This window comes from Gymnoscopelus microlampas (assembly GCF_963454915.1).
Source record: "Gymnoscopelus microlampas genome assembly, chromosome: 5".
NCBI classification, from domain to species: domain Eukaryota; kingdom Metazoa; phylum Chordata; class Actinopteri; order Myctophiformes; family Myctophidae; genus Gymnoscopelus; species Gymnoscopelus microlampas.
In genome coordinates, this window is record NC_139942.1 from 47,993,882 (window position 1) to 48,013,481 (window position 19,600).

Below are 19,600 nucleotides of genomic sequence, written 5' to 3' on the forward strand. Positions count from 1 at the left end.
TCATATATCTGCCCTGTGCAATGTTTTGTTTACGAAGCCTAAAAGCTGAACAGAAATGTAGTTTCGATTTATATGTTCCAAGGGAGATCCTCGTTGCAAGTCCCACTGGGAAGAGACCCCGTGGCAGACCGAGGACCAGATGGGGGGATAATATCTCCACACTGGCCGCGGAACACCTCAGGATCCCCCAGGAGGAAGTTGCTAATGTTGCTCTAGAAAGGGAAGACTGGAAATCTCTGTTGGAACTGTTACCCCGCCACTCGATTCCGGATATTAAGCGGTTGAAGATGGATGGATGGATAGATATTGAATGCCCAAAAACATAATGAAATCATTTATTTCAATTATTTGGGTAAAATATTTCATGATCCTGACAATAAGTATAAAATGGTGGCCTCTCAAAACTCTAACCTCATGCCCAAGTCGTGAGAGGCGGAAATTACTTAAAAGTACGGGATTGCCAGGCAGGGCGCAGTGCTTAAGTGGTTAATTATAACAATAATATTATCGTCTCTGTCGGGTGGAAACCTCAAATGTCCAAAACTGATTCAAATTCAAAAATCAGTTTGCTCTCCTCTACTCTAATTGAATTTTGATTCAAATTCAAGAAAGCATCAAAAGCAGCAGATCTACAAGCTCAAAACGCGTCACTGTGCGCTGCGTTTCGAGCTTGAGGATCGGCTACTTTTGATGCTTTTGTGTGATGCTGTAGCGTGATCAAGTAGGCCGTTAATTTACAAAAAAAACACAACAAGTTAGAAAATGGAGACAAGAGGTTCCCACCCGACAGCAACGATATTATAATATTAGTATTAAAAAGGAATCTTGTTTACCAGCGTTTCCCAGCAACAAGGCCAGAAGGAGAAGCATGTTGGACAGTGTGAGTCTCCAGGTTAGAGCAGCAGACAGGTGTTGTGCAGCATTGATGAACAGCAGGTGTTGAGACTCCTCCTGCTTTTATAGGGAAACATCTGGGAGGAGTCTAGTCTGCCTGTTGAAAGACAGAAAATACTGATGATGTTTCCTCATCATGGAAAGTTACAGGCTAAGAACAGTCAAAACATTAGTAATCCTTCTCAGGTCCACTTAACGGCAAAGGAATTATTTAATTTGAAATCTAAAATCTCTGTTTGGTGGAAACCTCATATGTCCAAAATTGAAACTTTTCAGGATTCAAATTAACAGCAACATTTTAAAATGCTTGGAGACGCATTTCGAGCTTGCGGATCTGCTACTTTTGATACATTTGTGTGACACTGTAGTAGGATTAAGTAGGGCATTAATTTACAATTAAGTTAGGATGGGTAAATGCAGAACGCGAATTCTACATAGTTCACTCCCAAAATTACTTTTTTTCCTATCGATTAGTCACCCCATGGAAACTTGAATTCATGGATATTTGTTTTGTTTTTGTCGCATTCCTAAGCCAATAATGTGATGACCGGCCGCGGTTCGGGTAGGAGACACAAAGAGTCTCCTTTGTGTCTCCTACCAGAACCGCTGCCTCCCGGTCCACTGGTCATCAAATTATTGGCTTAGGAATGCGAGAAAAACTAAACAAATATCCATGAATTCAAGTCTCCATGGGGTGACTAATTTGGGTGAACTATCCCTTTAAGTGCAAAGGTACAGTAGCAAATGGCCCAAACAACTTAACAGGACTAAATATTATAATACAATATATTATAATCATGAAGACTTGCCCACCTGATGTTCTGAATATTGAGACAACATGTCCACTTTCACAATGGATGATATTCAATCCTTTCACGCCCTCTGCAATTCTTTATCTCGTTTACCGACATGCAGGGTACCTAGGACATCGATGAATACACGTTGTCTCCTCACAAAAGAAGTCATGTGATACTTTAAAACTAGGAAAGTATGAAATAACATTCACCCTTGACAGCGCAATACAAGGCCTTATCACTTCTTCCATTGTCGCTCTCTGTGAGGCTTAGATTCCTTTTCTCTCTTGCATTGGAACTGTGTGTGAGGAGAGAGAAAAGGCAGATGAAGCCAACAGCAAAAGTTAGGTTGTAACTAACTATATATATGTACTGTAATCGGGATTACGTAATTAGATTATGAAAGATAAGCATCTATACTGTACCATCTATACCAGATCACATTCAGAAAATGTGTAATTAGATCATAGAATTTGTCAAGGTAGCTTGACACTTTTGATTATGTCTTTAAAATATGGCAATTTTTCAACCAACACCCTCAAGAGCTCAGCAGGAATTCAGCCTGGGTCCCTTTTCTCAATACAGACCCCTTGTGGCCCACAAGTGAAAGAAGGTATCTGTTCCTGTTTCAGCAAATGGTGCCAACTAGTTAAATGAACGACATTCTTTGGCTCTGGTAAAAAACATTTTGTCCACCCAGGTGCATACCTTTCCCCAATCACCTGTCCCAGATTAGCCCTGGAGAGGCGTGCATGCCCACAAACCGTAAACTAAACCAATAAGTACTAAAACTATACTAATAATACCAAATATCATAATAATAGTCAAACAAACAACAAACACACAAACAAACAAACAAACAGACAGACAGTGAAATGGCTTCTACATGGTTTCTCCTGAGTGAAAATGGGGGGTCCGTGGCCTAATTAATATCAAACTGGGGGTCCTTGAAAGGAAAGCATTTGAGAACCACTGGTTTGACCCAATGACCCTTTAATCACCTCAGGTTATTAGGCTAGTTTTATACTTCATACGACACAGTCATTCAACAAAGCATGGATTTGCCTTTAGAGTTCATATGTAGAAGTTGGAATGGTGCACAATGGACTTATGTGACATTTTTGATTAAACTGAATTTTGCATATCATTTTAAAGGTCTCTATGAGCTCTATCAGATGGTTACAAAAATATGGTCATTATAATTTTTACTTTTTAAGATAAAGGCATGGTCAGTATCATGTCATGTATCATGCCATTATCATGGCCAATATCATGGTCAGTATCATGCCAGTATCATGTCAGTACCATGGTCAGTATCATGCCAGTATCATGTCAGTACCATGGTCAGTATCATGCCAGTATCATGTCAGTACCATGGTCAGTATCATGCCAGTATCATGTCAGTACCATGGTCAGTATCATAGTCAGTATCATGTCATTATCATGACAGTTCAGTATCATGGTCAGTATCATGTCATTATCATGTCATTATCATGACATTATCATGTCAGTATAATGGTCAGTATCATGGTCAGTATCATGTCAGTATCTGCTCAGTATCACTGAGCAGATACCATCACTGAGCACCTTCCATTCCTGCCAGCAGAAAAAACTAGTGCACAAGCATGACCTCTCCAGATATTAACCGTCTAGGTGTTGGTGTGTTGTGTAACCTTAGAAACATTTACAGGACGACTGGGGTCACCTCCAGTCAACAGCCGTTTCTGTCTCTTCTCACACCATTTTACTACAGCAGCTTGTCACCCAATATTTAAATGAGCAGTTGCCTGTGGTTTACAAGGGACACGCCACCATGTTGGATGAATGACAATAAAAACATCATGAATCTGTTCCTGTTTGTTTTATTTCTCCTCATTTTATCTCTCATTTCATGAATCTTTTAAGAAAGTCACAATAGCAGGCTGTAAGTTGAAGACATGTTCAACTACATTGTTGAACATCAGAAGAAGAAGAAATTGTGAAGGGTGAAGCCAAGTACTTGCATGTGTTTGTGGGGTCCGGGGCTTTATCAGATGGATACAAAAATATGGTCATTATAATTTTTACTTTTTAAAATAAAAGGCATGATCAGTATTCAGTGGTGTAAAGTAACTAAGTACATTTACTTAAGTTCTGTACTTAAGTACAATTTTGAGGTACTTTTACTTTACTGGAGTATTTCGAATTTTCTATACTTTTACTTCTACTCCACTACATCTCAGAAGCAAATATTGTACTTTTACTCCACTACCATTTTTCAAAAACTTTAGTTACTATGCAGATATAAATGATTACATTATAAAACATACATTAACCACTTTAGCCCTATTTTATACATAAAATAGCCGATCTACAAGCTCACAGCGCGTCGCATCGTGAGCTTGTAGATCTGCTATTTTTTTTTCAAAAACTTTGAACCTAATGAGTATCAAGAATCAAGATGGCCACCGGTCAGATGCACTGTGTGTTTGGCTCTAACAAACAAATGCCAATCCATCAAAAATCCTGAAAGCGGCTTGCCATCCAAGCATACAAGTGAAGTTTAAAGCTTTACAAGGACATTGAGATCGAACTTGGGTGACTATTTTCCGCTATTTTTGAAGTTTTGGTGCTATTTTTGATGATACATGCCACAGTGTGTGTTCATCACAAACCAAAGAAATGGCTACCAAAAAACTAGCCGAAGAAATGGAAGAGGTGAAAAAGTCTCTGAACTTCATGTCAGAGGAACTTTCCAAGGTAACAAAACAGACGGCCGGCCTAGTGGACCTAATTGATGAAGTGCGACAACTCAAGGCTGTAATCCAGGCGAAAGACCAGAAAATTGATGAACTTGAAAGAAGAGTGGAGGATCTGGAGCAGTACTCGAGGATTGATGACATTGTGATATCAGGACTTGAGACAACCCACCGCACCTATGCAAGGGTCACAGCAGGGGACAACCTGGGTGAGGATGCACCAAGACCAGAGCAGGATTCATTGGAACAGCAAGTCATTAATTTTTTCAACAGCAAAGACATCCCTTTGGACAGCAGAAACATAGCTGCTTGTCACACCCTACCCCAAAGACAAAACAACAGTTCTAACCAACCCCAAAGACAAAACAACAGGCCAAACATCATCATCAGATTTGTGAGTAGAAAACATAAAGTTGCGGTGCTACAGATGGGAAAAAAATTGAAGGATACAGGTGTATATGTAAATGAGCATCTCACAAAGAGAAATGGTGAAATTGCAAGACAAGCTAGAATCCTGCGAAAGGCCAATCGAATCAAGGACACTTGGACAAGGAACTGTAAAGTAATGATACGGCTGAATGATGAACAGGCCAAAGTAATAACCATCAGAGACATAAAAGAACTTGATCAATATAAATGAAAATAACAAATGCTTTGACAAAGTGGTGGACTAGGGAAGGTCAAATGTTCTTTTTGTTTTCTTTTGTACTTTGGGTGGGTTGTGAAATGTTTGTGAGTGAAAAATCTGACATGAGACAATGTGTGAATACACAGATTTAAAGTCTTTTGACTTTCATGACCACATACATTATGAGTTAGACGATGACATTGATCCAGAGATCAACTTCTACCAGAACATTGATTTGAATTGTGAATATTATTCTGAAGATAAGTTTAATTCAAAAGTGAAAATGGAGGGGTTTTCAGTGATTCATTTCAATAGTAGGAGTCTCTACAGTAATTTCTCAAAAATTAAAAAGTACCTTCAAAAGTTTAAAAATAAGTTTAGTGTAGTAGCAATTTCTGAGACTTGGTTGAGAAGTGACAAAGAACTTCAAGGGGGATTAGAGGGCTATGAAATGTTTTCACAAAACAGGTTCAACAAAAGGGCAGGGGGTGTTGCCTTGTTTGTGGAGTCTGATTTTAAGTGTAAAGTTATTGAAAATATGACAACAGTTATTGACAATTTGATGGAATGTGTAACCATTGAAATCAATGTTGAAAAATCCAAAAATATATTAATTAGTTGCATTTACTGAACACCAGGGTCGTGTATTGATCAATTTAATAAGAAGATTTCTCAATTATATGAAATGAATAAGGACAAGGTGATTTTTGTTTGTGGTGACTTCAATATTGATTTGATGAAATCTAATGAACATATAAAAACCAAAGAATTTGTTGATAATATGTTTAGTCTGAGTTTCTATCCTTTAATTGTAAAACCTAGCAGAATAACAAAGGACAGTGCAACACTAATTGACAATATTTTTACAAATATAATGGAGGAGAAGATGAAAAGTGGATTATTAGTGACCGATGTAAGTGATCATTTGCCTGTCTTTGCTGTGCTAGAAACGAAGATTAAATTAAAATTAAGAACAAATAGGCATACATACAATTTGGTTAGAAAAAAATCACCAGAAGCAATACTGGCACTTAAGGCAGACCTTTTGAGGCATGATTGGCAGGAGGTTTATGTAGAGGATACCAATGAGGCATACAATGCATTTTTGGGTACATTTTTGTCACATTACGACCGACATTGTCCATTGAAGGAGTGCAGACAAAATCCTAAAAAGAGGGTGAAACCATGGCTTACCAAGGGTTTGGAAAAGGCTTGCATTAAGAAAAATAGGCTCTACAGGGAATTTATCAAACATCGAACAAAGGATAAGGAGGACAAGTACAAAAACTATAAAAACAGATTGACATGTATTATGAGATCACAAAAAAAAGACTACTATAATCAGATGTTGCAAATGCATAAAAATAATATTAAGGCTACCTGGGGTGTGCTTAATGACATGATTAAAAAGTCTGGTAAAAAGGACTTTCCAACATACTTTGAAAAAAATGACAATTCAATTACTCAAAATATAGAGGAAACTGTTAATGAGTTTAATGAGTATTTTGTAAATGTAGGCCCAAATTTGGCTAAGGAAATTGACCTCCCTACAGAGGAGGAAAACTATTTTGATTCACCTACAAACAGCAACTCAATGTTCCTTGGTGGAGTTTGTGAGAGTGATGTGCTAGAAGTGGTTAGAAAGTTTAAGAATAAAAAATCTACTGATAGTAATACCATTGACATGTCAACTATAAAAGAAGTCTTTGACTGTGTCCTCAAACCATTCACTTATATATGTAACAAATCCTTTTTAACTGGTATTTTTCCTGATGAAATGAAAATGGCCAAGGTGATTCCAATTTTTAAAAGTGGTGACATACATACTATATCAAATTACAGACCTATATCATTGCTACCTCAATTTTCAAAAATACTCGAAAAATTATTTGTAAATAGACTTGATGGCTTTATTGAGAAATATGGGTTAATGAGTGACCATCAATATGGTTTTAGGAGCAATAGATCAACATCTTTAGCAGTGATAGATTTTGTGGAAAATATATCAACAGCAATTGATGAAAAAAAACCTTCAATAGGGGTATTCATTGACTTACGTAAAGCGTTTGACACAATTGATCATTCCCTGCTTCTACAAAAAATGGAACGGTATGGAATAAGAGGTGTCACTCACCATTGGTTAAGAAGTTATCTAAATAATAGATTTCAATATGTAAACATTAATAACACAGAATCACATCTCAGGAGAGTAACATGTGGCGTTCCACAGGGTTCCGTTTTAGGACCCAAGTTATTTATACTTTATTTAAATGACATTTTTACAGTATCAAATATTTTGAAAATTGTTACGTTTGCTGATGATACCAATTTACTTTGTTCAGGGGAGGACATGAAAGACTTATTGAAAACAGTAGAAAGGGAACTGATAAAGTTAAAGAAATGGTTTGACAGAAATAAGTTGTCACTTAATGAAAACAAAACTAAATTTATGGTATTTGGTGGTGTTCCTACTGACTGTGAAATTAAACTTAATTTAAATGGAACCGAAATTGAAAGAGTATATGAAACAAAATTCTTAGGTGTGATTATAGATCACAAACTCTGCTGGAAGCCACATATTCAATACATCAAAGGTAAATTAGCCAAATCTGTTGGCATTCTGTACAAAACAAGGGAGCTGTTGAATCAAAAATGTTTGCATATATTGTATTTCTCACTCGTAGTGCCATATATGTCATACTGTGTTGAGGTCTGGGGGAATGTATACAAAACAAATATAGATTCTATTATTAAAATACAGAAAAGAGCTATTAGAATAATAAACAGAGCAAGTTACCTTGAACCAACAAATCCATTATTCATAAAATCCAGCACATTAAAATTTGTAGATATGGTGTATATAAAAACCTTGGAAATTGTTTTTCGTGCTAAGTGTAAAAGTCTACCAGTTTGTATTCAATGTCTTTTTGAACCAAGAAAAGGAAAGTATAATTTAAGAGGTTTATGTATTTTTAAAACGCGTAAAAAAGCAAGAACTAATGTTAAAGCTAGATGTGTTTCAATGTTGGGAGTTAAACTATGGAATAGCCTTCGTGATGGGTTTAAGTTGTGTACATCTCAGGGGAAATTTAAAAAAGCCTTAAAAAGTCAAATTATTCAGGAGTACAGTTTTGAGTAAAACATATTCATTATTAATTTTTTTTTGGCAGTATATTTTAAGATTGTTTTAATATTAAAATATATTTTGTTTTTAAGTATTGTAAAGGATAGGCAATGAATAAGCATTTTGCTTCAGCCTATTCCTTTTTCGGTCATTGATTTTGGATTTTGTGTGTGAGCTGACTTTCATTTTTTGTTTTGTTTTGTTTTGTTTATGTTTTTTTTTTTTTTTTTGTAAAGTCCACACAATTGTTTAGATCTGTTGTGAAAGAAAAAGACCGAAATAAACCATTCATTCATTCATTCATTCATTCATTCATTCATTCTATTTTCAAACATTTAGTACTTTTACTTTTGGTACTTTAAGTACATTTTGATACCAATACTTTTGTACTTTTACTCAAGTAAATTTTGAATGCCGGACTTTTACTTGTAACAGAGTACTTCTACATTGCAGTATTTATACTTTTACTTAAGTAAAACACATACTTTTTCCACCACTGAGTATCATGTCAGTATCATGGCATTTGCGCTCAAGCCCTCTCGATATGTAGATGTTGGAGTAGTGCATAGCATGGTTGTATAGAAAAAGAATGGAAGTTCCATATATTTAAAATAGACAACAGGTGTATTTCTTTTAACCAATCATTAAAACAAACAAACAAACACTGGGGTCCAGTGTAGGTAGTCAGGTTGAGCCTGGTTTTCTTTTTTTCTTCTGATTCTTCTGAGATCTGCACTAGTTTTTCTGCTGGCAGGAATGGAAGGTGCATGACCTCTCCAGATCTAGTGGATAAGGAGAAAATAGAATTTAGGAGAAAATAGAATTTAGACTATCATTGTGCATTTGTCTGTGCATGAGCTTTTTTCACTATTTTAATTTTTTAAATATATTTTAAAATAATAATTAAAAAAAGGAACGCTATACAAGGTTTTCCACCTGGCAGCAACGACGATGATGATGATTGGGAACCACTGCCCTAAACTACTAATGCAAACAGTGTGAGCTTTGGCCGGCCGTAGATTCTGGAACATCTTGAACCTACACATTAGTTCTGCTCATTCTTTAGAGGTATTTAAAATATTTACACATTTTTTAATTTTAATACTTTTGGCTTGCTTTTTTTTAAATCATGAAAATGTGTGCAAATCTTTGAATATATATATTTTTAAAGCGAACATTTTTAACTCAAATCTTTGCTTCTGGGGATTCTAATGTCTTCTAAATCCTAACAGTTTTCTTTTTAAAGAAATTATGCTGCTATAGTGGTTCTCAAACTTTTTCATGTCAAGGACCCCCAAAATGATATGTATTTGGCCGCAGACCCCCCCCCCCCATCTCAAAATATGTTGTTCCAGGGACCCCAAAAGCAAAGATTTGAGTTAAAAATGTATACATATTCAAAGATTTGCACATATTTCACGATTATTTTTTCAAACATAGCAGATCTACAAGCTCATAGCCCGGCACTCGGTGCCACGCTTTGAGCTTGTATATCTGCTATTTTTGAATAGCTAAAGAAATCTAAAGTGACACAGATGCGTTCCCGGATTGAATGGGTTAACTCGGTTTGACCTTGTAAACCCTGGCCCTTACTGTATAGCATACTTCTGACATGCTGTTTTTAGCCCTCCTTTTATACTTCAGTAGTGTAATGTTTTTATTTGTGCTTAATAAATAACGTTTGAGTTGAGAAGTTTGAATCACATTTTTTTAAACATTTTAACCGTATTTTATACTTCGCTATTCGAACATAGCCACGCCATGTTGTGAGCTTTGAAAGATTGTGAAAAAATGTAGAATACGATTTAGTTTTAACATTTAACAACACAAATCTTCCCTTATGGGGGTCCCTGGCAAAACATCTTTTCAGATGGGGGTCTGCGGCCAAATACAGTATGGGAATTAAAAGTCTATAAAATACGTGTAGTTTAAAAATGTAGTAATCTCTGGCATTTCTTCATCCATACTGTAATACCAACCTGATGCTGTGCCAGCACACTGCCTGAGGGAGTTCATGGCAGTCATGTAGTCAGGTCCCAGGAATCCCTCAAAGCTTGTACCAGTTGGTACCTCCTGGAGGCACTTGGTGCTCCTCTTGAAAAGAGCTCCTTCAGACCCGAACATTCTGAACGTGGCATTGGCGGCATTCATGCCAAACCTGGCCTGAACAGAAAAAACAAGATTGTTAGGGCCCTATCTTGGGCGAAGCCTTACCCGTTGGCATTACCCGCTGCCCGTGAATTACGCACAAGGGAGCTGGCACTGTCCCTAAATGGTATCTTGCGGCCGCTGTACGGGCCTGGAGGTGTGCCAGTGGGCGTGTTGTTGCGCTTTCCCATCTTGCCCACACACGTTTGGGAAAGTGCATAGCGAATTCTAAAACCACCCGCTATGCCAAATTCGTTTGGTAGAGCGCGCCTGAAATGGACATGTCGGGAGTCGAGCTGGGCGCAACATTCAGAGGTTAAAAAATAAAAATTGCTTGCACTATGAGCAATTATTTTTGTATTTGCTTGGCACAGAATGAGTTAAGCTTATCAAATTTGATCTGCATTTGCTATAACCATACCAGACCATTTCCTTTCATTAATCCAGCACACAAGCAGATTGCTGTCATTTAAAGTTCTCTATAACCAGCAATGTGTGAGTGATACTTCTGTGTATGAAATATAATTTTATTCCAAGGCAACGCTGCTCTTCAATGGGCAGAAAGGGAGAGAGCGTAAGATCGCATTGGGGATAATGGCTTGCACAGTTTTCAATGGCATCTGGCATGGTGATTGGTTTTATTATTGTAACGCCAAAACCACACCTATGCATAATGTAACAGGTAATACAGGTGTTTTAGGGATAAGGCTGGTGTCCGAAAATAGCAACTTTTGCTCGGGTACGCCCGAAAAATCCATGCAATGAAGATCATATTCAATGTCTGCCCTAAAGTACAGGTTTTCAATGTTTTGGCTTATATATAATATACTGTATAAATAAAATCACTTTCAATCACTTTCAATCATTCAATTCAAAATCAATTCACAAGATTATTGTGCCTATTTATCCACTTGGTGTCCACCTGGTGTCCATATTTTGGGCATGTCATTATTGCCAAAATAATAAAACAAATTCATACATTCAATAAAACACATTTTCAAAACATTTCAAAAACAGCCGTTCTAAATGCAAACAGCGTGAGCTCAAAGATGACGAGCTCTGCCAGGTGCGCTACCACCAACCTGCTCGAACTGGAGCACGCGCACCACATTGTCACGTGTTTCTGGACGGGTCACCACAGCGTGAGCGGGGACCTTGGCCAGGTTGCATGAGGCGTAGTCAGAGATGCGGACGGCTGTGTCGCTCCCAGGACAGATCAGCCTGTAGTCTTCAGACAAGATATTCTGAGCCCATGTGTACGTACCGTACGTGCCTTGAGAAGAGAAATGTTTTTAGAGTAAACTCAAGGTACTGTACATCATAGGTTAGGTCACATGAAAGAATTCAGTTCAATCTCTGGAGGGGGCTGTAATTGGTACGGAGAAGAAAATGACTTTATTTTAAAAACGTATAATAATCACCATGATCATAATAATTCGCACAGATATCTATGAATTTAAGTTTATTGTGCCAGTTTAACCATGTTCAACCTGACATCCCCTATTATTGTGCATGTCATTATTGTTGAAAAGAATAAAACGATCAAAAAACAACATATATAGCAGATCTACAAGGCTATATGTCTATTTGGGATGGAACAGTTTCTGTTTGGGAGAAGCCCTGCATGAGGAGAATGTGGGGAGTAGCCTACTTACCATCACTGAGTCCTGGGACAGTGGTGTGTTTGATGAAGGCAACATCTCCAGCACCCTCAACAAGACATCTATGGCATTAACAATAGAAAGAGTACAATATATTTAAGCTCTAATATGATGATTTTTTTTTTTGTCCAATCTGTATGGTTAATACAATTTAACTTATTCAATTGGTTGTATTTGGTCTCCCGGCTCCTCTAAGTTGGACACGACCTTTGACACAATCCTGTTTCTGGTTTGACACAAAGGTCAAAATTCAATTTCTCCCCTGAGCAAGCAGGTAGGCACTATTAGCTCAGTGGTAATACAATTAAAAAAAAAATCAGCACAGTTATAGCTAAAAGTGGAAGAGCGATTGATGGATGGATGTCAGTCATGTTATCACCGGTTGTAATTCTTTTGGTTTGTGCTGACGTAAGCAAATGATGAATTTTGTTTTGTTTTTACAGGAAGAAAGGGTAACAAAAAAAACATTTATACTTTATACAGGTAAAAACTGCCCTGGCGCCCCCTACCTGAAAGCCCCGTCATAGCCGTAGTAGCGCTCTTCAGGGCTGAATAGGCATTTATCATGTCCCGTGTCATTACCAATACACTGCTGACACAGGTGAGAGCCTTCAGGAGATCCAGGAGCACAGCCGCTACTGAAGAACTCAGCTTAAGAGAGGAGAAGACACTCAGTCTGTGGCCGAGAGATCTATCACTGTCTCACAATGAAACACTTTAAAAGGAAAGCTCTAGCACACTCATTAAAAGTAAAGCGTATAGTTTGTATTCAGACATTCAGATAAGCATTTGTCATGAATCAGTCTCTAGTGGTCCTGTAAACAAAAACACATGACATGACCACATGAATACAGGTAACGTATTAACAGCATCTCTAGCTAACCTTAAACATAAGAGTTTAATTAATTAAGTAATTAATTAATTGAGTAAGCAAGTAACACATTCATTTAAAGATAGGGTATGTGATGTTTTTTGGTTTAAATAAAAGGTTAAAGCACTATATTCTGATAGTAATCATTACTAGAGAGTATGTTCAGTAACAGGGGGTCTCCCTGTCTCTCCAGCTCTTTAATAAACAGAAAATACATTGTCAGGTAGGTGACAACATTTCGGTCAATCGGGAGAGAGTACCCATTTATCAGCTTCATTTTTATAGTGTTCCAGTTCCAATTTTGTCTGCTCATATCTTTGTGTCATCACATCCAATTTCACTTGTTTAATCTGTATCCTGACTGAGTTTTCTATCCTGATTGGATAGAATAGGTATCCCAACGTGAAAATGAATTTCCTGTTTAATAAAGGAGACTCCTGTTACAGAAAAAACACTCTATAGCAATGAGTACTATCAGAATATAGGGCTATTTAACACTTATTTAAAGCAAAGAAAATCACTTACCCTACCTTTAACGAAAAACATAAGTATTTATTTATCTATTCAAATGCATCAATAACATCAAGTGTATTATTATTGCTGGATGCAATCAGTTGCAGTGTCAGAAAGTAGCTTGCCACAAGGCCACTAAGCTATACAACTTACAGTCATCTTTTATTTGTGCACTAAAATGAGAGAGAGAGAGAGCAAGAGCATGTAGGTGACAATTCCACAACATGCTTACTGAAGTTACAGTTGCCAACGCGTTGATGGATGTGGCCCATGGGGATGTTCCAGCCGGCAGTTTTGCCACGGCCAGTGTGGCAGGACCTCTTGCCCTGCAGGTTGGCCCAGGTCACCCCAGACGTAGCCTTCACCACGGCTACAGCGTAGTAAGAGGAGGCTGATGCTGTGGGTGAAGGATTAGACAGACTAATGATAGCCAAAGAAACATGTGGTGCAAAATGTTGATAGTTATTACAGACTGGACATTGTGACCTAAAGGTCACAGCTAGCTAGAGGAAAGGCCATGAGGTCACCAGTGGTGGAAAAAGTACTCAAATGTTTTACGTAAAAGTGTCAATCTGCAATGTAGAAGTACTCTGTTAGAAGTAAAAGTCCAGAATTAAAAATGTACTTGGGTAAAAGTACAAAAGTATTGGTATCAAAATGTACTTAAAGTACCACAAGTAAAAGTACCAAAATATTTGAAAATAGCAGATCTACAAGCTCACAATGTAGATCGGCTATTTTCAAATAGCCTAGGTATACAATAGGGCCAACGTGGTTAATGTATATTTTATAATGCAATAATGTATATCTGCAAAGTCACTAGTAACTAAAGTTTTCAAATAATTGTAGTGGAGTAAAAGTACAGTATTTGCCTCTGAGATGTAGTGGAGTAGAAGTAAAAGTATAGACAATTGGAAATACTCCAGTAAAGAAAAAAGTACCTCAAAATTGCACTTAAGTACAGTACTTGAGTAAATGTACTTAGTTACTTTACACCTCTGGAGGTCACCAAAGTCAGTTGGGTTCATCCTCCTTATACATTGGGGGTGGACTGACATTAGCACCTTCACTACAAAATAAATAAAGTAGTAGTACAGAAAGGTCTACACTACAGTACTCACCACCATTCTGGTCACTGCATTGTCCTGTCAGGAGGGCCAGAGATGTAAACAATATTATTGTTGACATAGAAGACATAGAAGAGAATCATATTAGTTATACACAGTACAGTATACAGTTATGTGCGCAAGTGGAAATGTCACACTGGTTTTCCTGGACTTCAGTTTCACCTTTAACAGCCATCATCACACAAACCCCCAATCTGGGAACCCATAGTCAAAAAAAGGAAAAAACAGCACCCTCTGCTGTTTTTTTTCCTTTCTGCAGAGCTCTGAATCTTGTGAGAGATTACACGAACCCTGACAGACAAACTGTCACTACTTTTGTAGTTTTTAACTGAATATTTTACAGTGTAGATTGTGGGGGGGTCGGGGATCCTATCAAATGGGGGTCCATGACCTAATGCATATCAAACTGGGAGTCCTTGAAATAAAAAAGGTTGAACATCGTTCAACGCGTTCGCGATCTTTTACTTAATTTTTTTTTCTTCCCAAATTTTGAGTAACCAGTAATTTTTTACCCCCTTTTTCTCCACAATTTAGTCCTTATGCCAATTGATTCCTCCCCAAACACATTTCTGTGTTATCCCCACCGGAAGGACGTAGAGCCTTCCTCCTACTCCCCCCACCCAACACTTTCCGCTGACAGGTCCCGCTCCCAGCCTGCAGGCATACATGCAATGACCAATATCACCCTCCCCACCCGGCTTCCCTCCCCGAACACGGGCCAATTGTGTTCGCAAATTAAGACCCCCGACAAAGCCGGATGCACCACGGTGCATTTGAACCCACAACCTCGTGGTGGTAGGCAGGCACTTGACCACTGCGCCACCCGAGTGCCTCCACAGCCCATCTATCTAACTGCTGAACATGGCAGCCAATCAATAATTTTTTTTCCGACTTGGATCAATGAAACCAACGTAGTATACTTCAAGTTCTTATTCATAGATCAGTATCACAATGAAAACTCATATTCAAGGTTTTAACCCATTTTGAGCGGGAACCCCTATTTGTACAGTAACTATACCTTTCCGGACGGGAACCCCTTACAGTATATTGCAACATACATTTGTTGTAATTTTTGAATAAATATTTTGAGAAAACTTAAGTCAGGATTTAGATTTTTTTTTAATTATTATTATTATTTTATAATCGGCCTCAGGTATAAATGGGTTAAAGGAAAAATACCAGGACATTTATTTTTTATATTAATGTTATATTAAGATTAAAATCATAGTATTTTGCCAATGATTTGGGGTCCCAAATCATTACATCAGTGGGCCCTGGCTCACAGGTTGGGAACAGCAGGGTTTCTCAAAGTGAGTGCAGTGCCAGTGACACCCTATAGGGTGCCATGACACAAGTCCAGGGGTGCCGTAGAATACTCTGATAATATTTGGAATTCATCAACATCACTTCAGTTTAACCACTTAGACCCTCAGCACATGCACTGTGCTTGGTGCGTTTTTTTCCCATCTCACCCAAATCTCTTCGGCAAAGATAGCAGATCTACAAGCCCACAATGCATCGCAGAAAGGGAGTCTAAGCACAATGCGTTGCATTGTGAGCTTGCAGATTGGCTATTTTTGGTGAAGGTTGCCCCCAGAATAGGGTTCAAGTGGTTAAACGTCAAGTATAGTTAATTTTAATCTGTCCAATGGAAACGCATATTCTATATATTTTTCCTTGTCACATACAGTATGATTTACATATTTATGCACCACAATATGACATATAAGGTGCTACACAGTAACAATGTAATTCAGGGGTGCCGTGGATGAAAAAGTTATTTGCAGGGGTGCCCTGAACCATTAAAGTTTGAGAAGCACTGTTCTCCAGCATTGGTTCTCAAAGTGGGGTCTGGGGACCCCCAGGGGTCCTTGGGGGGGTTCCAGGGGGTCCCCTGCCAAATGTGTTAACCACCAAATGTTAACCACTTTAACCTTTTATACTTTGACTATTCAAAAATAGCAGATATACAAGCTCATAGCGCGGCACTGAGTGCCGCGCTATGAGCTTGTAGATCTGCTATTTTTTTTAAATCTTGAACATTTGTGCAAAACTTTGAATATAAATGTTTTAAAGCGAACATTGCAACTCAAATATTTGCTTATGGGGGTCCCTGGCACAACCTATTTTCAGGTGGGGGTCTGCGGCCAAATACATATCAATTTTGGGGGTCCTTGGCACAAAAACAGTTTGAGAAGCACTGTTCTACAGTACATAATGTTTTACCTGCATCATACTGCTCCACCATGGCAGGGATAAGATAATGTTTTACCTGCATCATACTGCTCCACCATGGCAGGGATAAGATAATGTTTTACCTGCATCATACTGCTCCACCATGGCAGGGATAAGATAGTGTTTTACCTGCATCATACTGCTCTACCATGACAGGGATAAGACCAGTGTTTTACCTTCATCATACTGCTCCACCATGGCAGGGATAAGACCACATTTTCCAGCTGTGTAGACTTGTCCTCCGTCCAGGGCCATGGCATCTGCCTCGTTCCTCTGGGAAGCAGACAGGAGAATGCTTTCGTTTTTTGGGGGGGTTTTGTTTAGTTTATTTCGGTCAGTTATGTAACTAGCAGCATAATATTTACATTCCTTTTATGTTTCTTTAATAATTATCTATCATCTAGTTTTTAAGATTTTTTTAATTTGTTTAATGAGCTGCACAATTTCACATTCTTATCAGTCAAATGATTCTTAGGTAGGGTTGGTTGGATTTGAAATCCATGACACTGCTTTTGATCAACCAATACATAGGACCACAATTGTGTTATCCTTTTAGCCTGAATGTCTTACTGTACCACGTGTTGTTCACATTTCTGACTAATAAAACATTCAATCAATAAAAACAATAACATATAAAAAAGCCAAGCTTGTAAGTGTTTACCAGTATCTTCTTCATACAGTCGTCCACCGTGGAGGCACTCTCACAGTTAATATAGGTGAGGCCATTCCTCATGTCGGCGGCGCTCCACAGGTTACAGTTGTCAGTCTGCCCCTGGCCCACAGCACACCACCTGATGGCGCCACGTGTTGCAGACACAGCGGTTGACACTGGATAGCAAAGAAAAAACAACAAAAACAAAACAATCAAATAATTTGTCGCTGTCTGTCGGGCGCTCGTGGGCGGGCGGACACACACACACACACACACACGTGCGTGCGTGCGTGCGTGCGTGAGTGCGCGTCTATTCTTACCTTTGTTCAGGGAACGGATGATGCTCATGTACTCAGCGCCCAGATACACGAAGGCATCAGTGTCAGTTGGCAGCTGCACCAGGCTCTGTGTGGAGTCCTTGAACATCAGATTCTTGCCTGTGGAGGAGGAGAACAGGTCGAACACCTGCAAGGCACAGAGCAACTCAATAGTTATTTTATAGATTATGAAGTCAAACAAATATTTTTGCGTCACTGGGTTATTTAAAAAAAACACTTAAGATTTTTGAAAAAGATAATTTGTTTTTGAAGAAACACAAAAAACTAAAACTGATTTTTTTTTAGATAATAAGGCCATGCCCAAATTAGACATTGCAGGCAAATCTACAAGCGGTCTTATTCTGCAATATCTGCATCAAGTAACACAGCAATTCCCAACATGTGGGCTGGGGCCCACTGGTGGGCAGTGAGGATATTGCAAGTGGGCCCCCAAATAATTGACAAAACAATAAGATTTTTTACAATATGTTTTAAAAAAAAAGGATTCAGGATTCAAATTCTCAAAACGCTGCACTTGAATTCGCGCTGTGTTTTGTGCTGCTTTTTGTATCTGCTACTTTTGATACTTTTCTATGAAGCTGTATAATCTGTATGATGCTGCATGATCAAGTAGGGCGTTAATTTACGAGAAAAAAAAACACACAAAATGTTAAAATATGGAGATAAGAGGTTTCTGCCCGACAGCAACGATATTTATATGTGTGTTTGCCAGCTGTGTCTTACGGTGGCAGCTGAGGTGAGTTTAGTGAAGATGAGGGCGGTCAGCTCCGGCTCGTCCGGGCGGGTGACCACAGCGTGGGCCGGCACCTTGGCCAGATGACAGCTCTTGTAGCTGTCGACGCTGGCTCTGCTGCCGTCCTTACACAGCAACTCATAGCTGTCCTTCACTTCATCTGAAGAAACCATCACCCATTTGTTATTTAGAAAGAAAATGTAAGATATTTTATAAGATGTGTGAAAAGGAGTTAATGTCACACACACACACACACACACACACACACACACACACACACACACACACACACACACACACACACACACACACACACACACACACACACACACACACACACACACACACACACACACACACACACACACACACACGCACATGCACACACAACTGAAGCGTCAATCCATAACATTTGGGGGAAATAAAACATTATTTTGACAGAACCGCTGAACACGCTTGATTCTGGATCATTTGGAGGGGCTTAAGTGCACATCCCAGGAGGCCAGTGAGGGGAGAGTTACAGTAGTCAAGTTTTGATATGACTGATGTCTAGATAAGGAGCTGGGCTGACTCCTGGGTGAGGATGAAGGGTCTGATCCTTCGAATGTTATAGAGTGTAAACCCTGGTAGGACAGGAAAGATTGCAGCTTTAAATACATACTATTGTAGCTCGACCCACTAGACTACTTGACTAGTACAGCCTTGTGTATATAAATCAATATTAACGCAGCCGTGATTTCATATCAGTGTAGAACATGTTGTAATACTGACCAGGAACAGTGGTGTGTTTGACAAAGGCCACGTCTCCACTTCCGTCCACCAGGCACCTGTATGAGACGATTACAATTTACAATTTAGGCATTTAGCAGACGCAGAGTGAAGGTCCTTACACACCTGGAGCCTTTATTTTAATATGTTTATTTATTTATTTATTTATATTTTCATGCAATTAATTCACATTCATTTACACTGCTGTTTGTGTCAAGAGTGCATCTACACAGAACGCGGATATTACGCTGGGATAAAGTGATGTAATTCATTTTAGAAAAAGAGGTCGATTTTAGAATAAAAGACGAATAAAAGCATCAACCTGTATTAATGAGGAATCACCAAATTAATAGTTTACGCTCCCAGTGTGTAAGGA

The 19,600-nt window shown here is 38.5% G+C and overlaps 1 protein-coding gene across 1 annotated transcript in view; it reads right to left on the minus strand.

Moving 5' to 3' along the window:
* Positions 1 to 8,783: 8,783 nt before the first annotated feature.
* Positions 8,784 to 19,600, minus strand: part of LOC311045400 (serotransferrin-like) — a 35,730-nt gene continuing 24,913 nt past the window's right edge. Inside the window, exons 9-20 of the mRNA XM_084057248.1 lie at positions 19,228 to 19,283; positions 18,447 to 18,616; positions 17,706 to 17,850; positions 17,395 to 17,561; positions 16,910 to 17,006; positions 14,493 to 14,516; positions 13,604 to 13,768; positions 12,497 to 12,638; positions 11,982 to 12,049; positions 11,409 to 11,599; positions 10,158 to 10,341; positions 8,784 to 8,960 (exon numbers count right to left, since the gene is read on the minus strand). Coding sequence (XP_083913374.1) covers positions 8,914 to 8,960; positions 10,158 to 10,341; positions 11,409 to 11,599; positions 11,982 to 12,049; positions 12,497 to 12,638; positions 13,604 to 13,768; positions 14,493 to 14,516; positions 16,910 to 17,006; positions 17,395 to 17,561; positions 17,706 to 17,850; positions 18,447 to 18,616; positions 19,228 to 19,283 — 1,456 coding nt within the window. The 3' untranslated portion in view covers positions 8,784 to 8,913. The remainder of the gene's footprint in view (positions 8,961 to 10,157; positions 10,342 to 11,408; positions 11,600 to 11,981; positions 12,050 to 12,496; positions 12,639 to 13,603; positions 13,769 to 14,492; positions 14,517 to 16,909; positions 17,007 to 17,394; positions 17,562 to 17,705; positions 17,851 to 18,446; positions 18,617 to 19,227; positions 19,284 to 19,600) is intronic.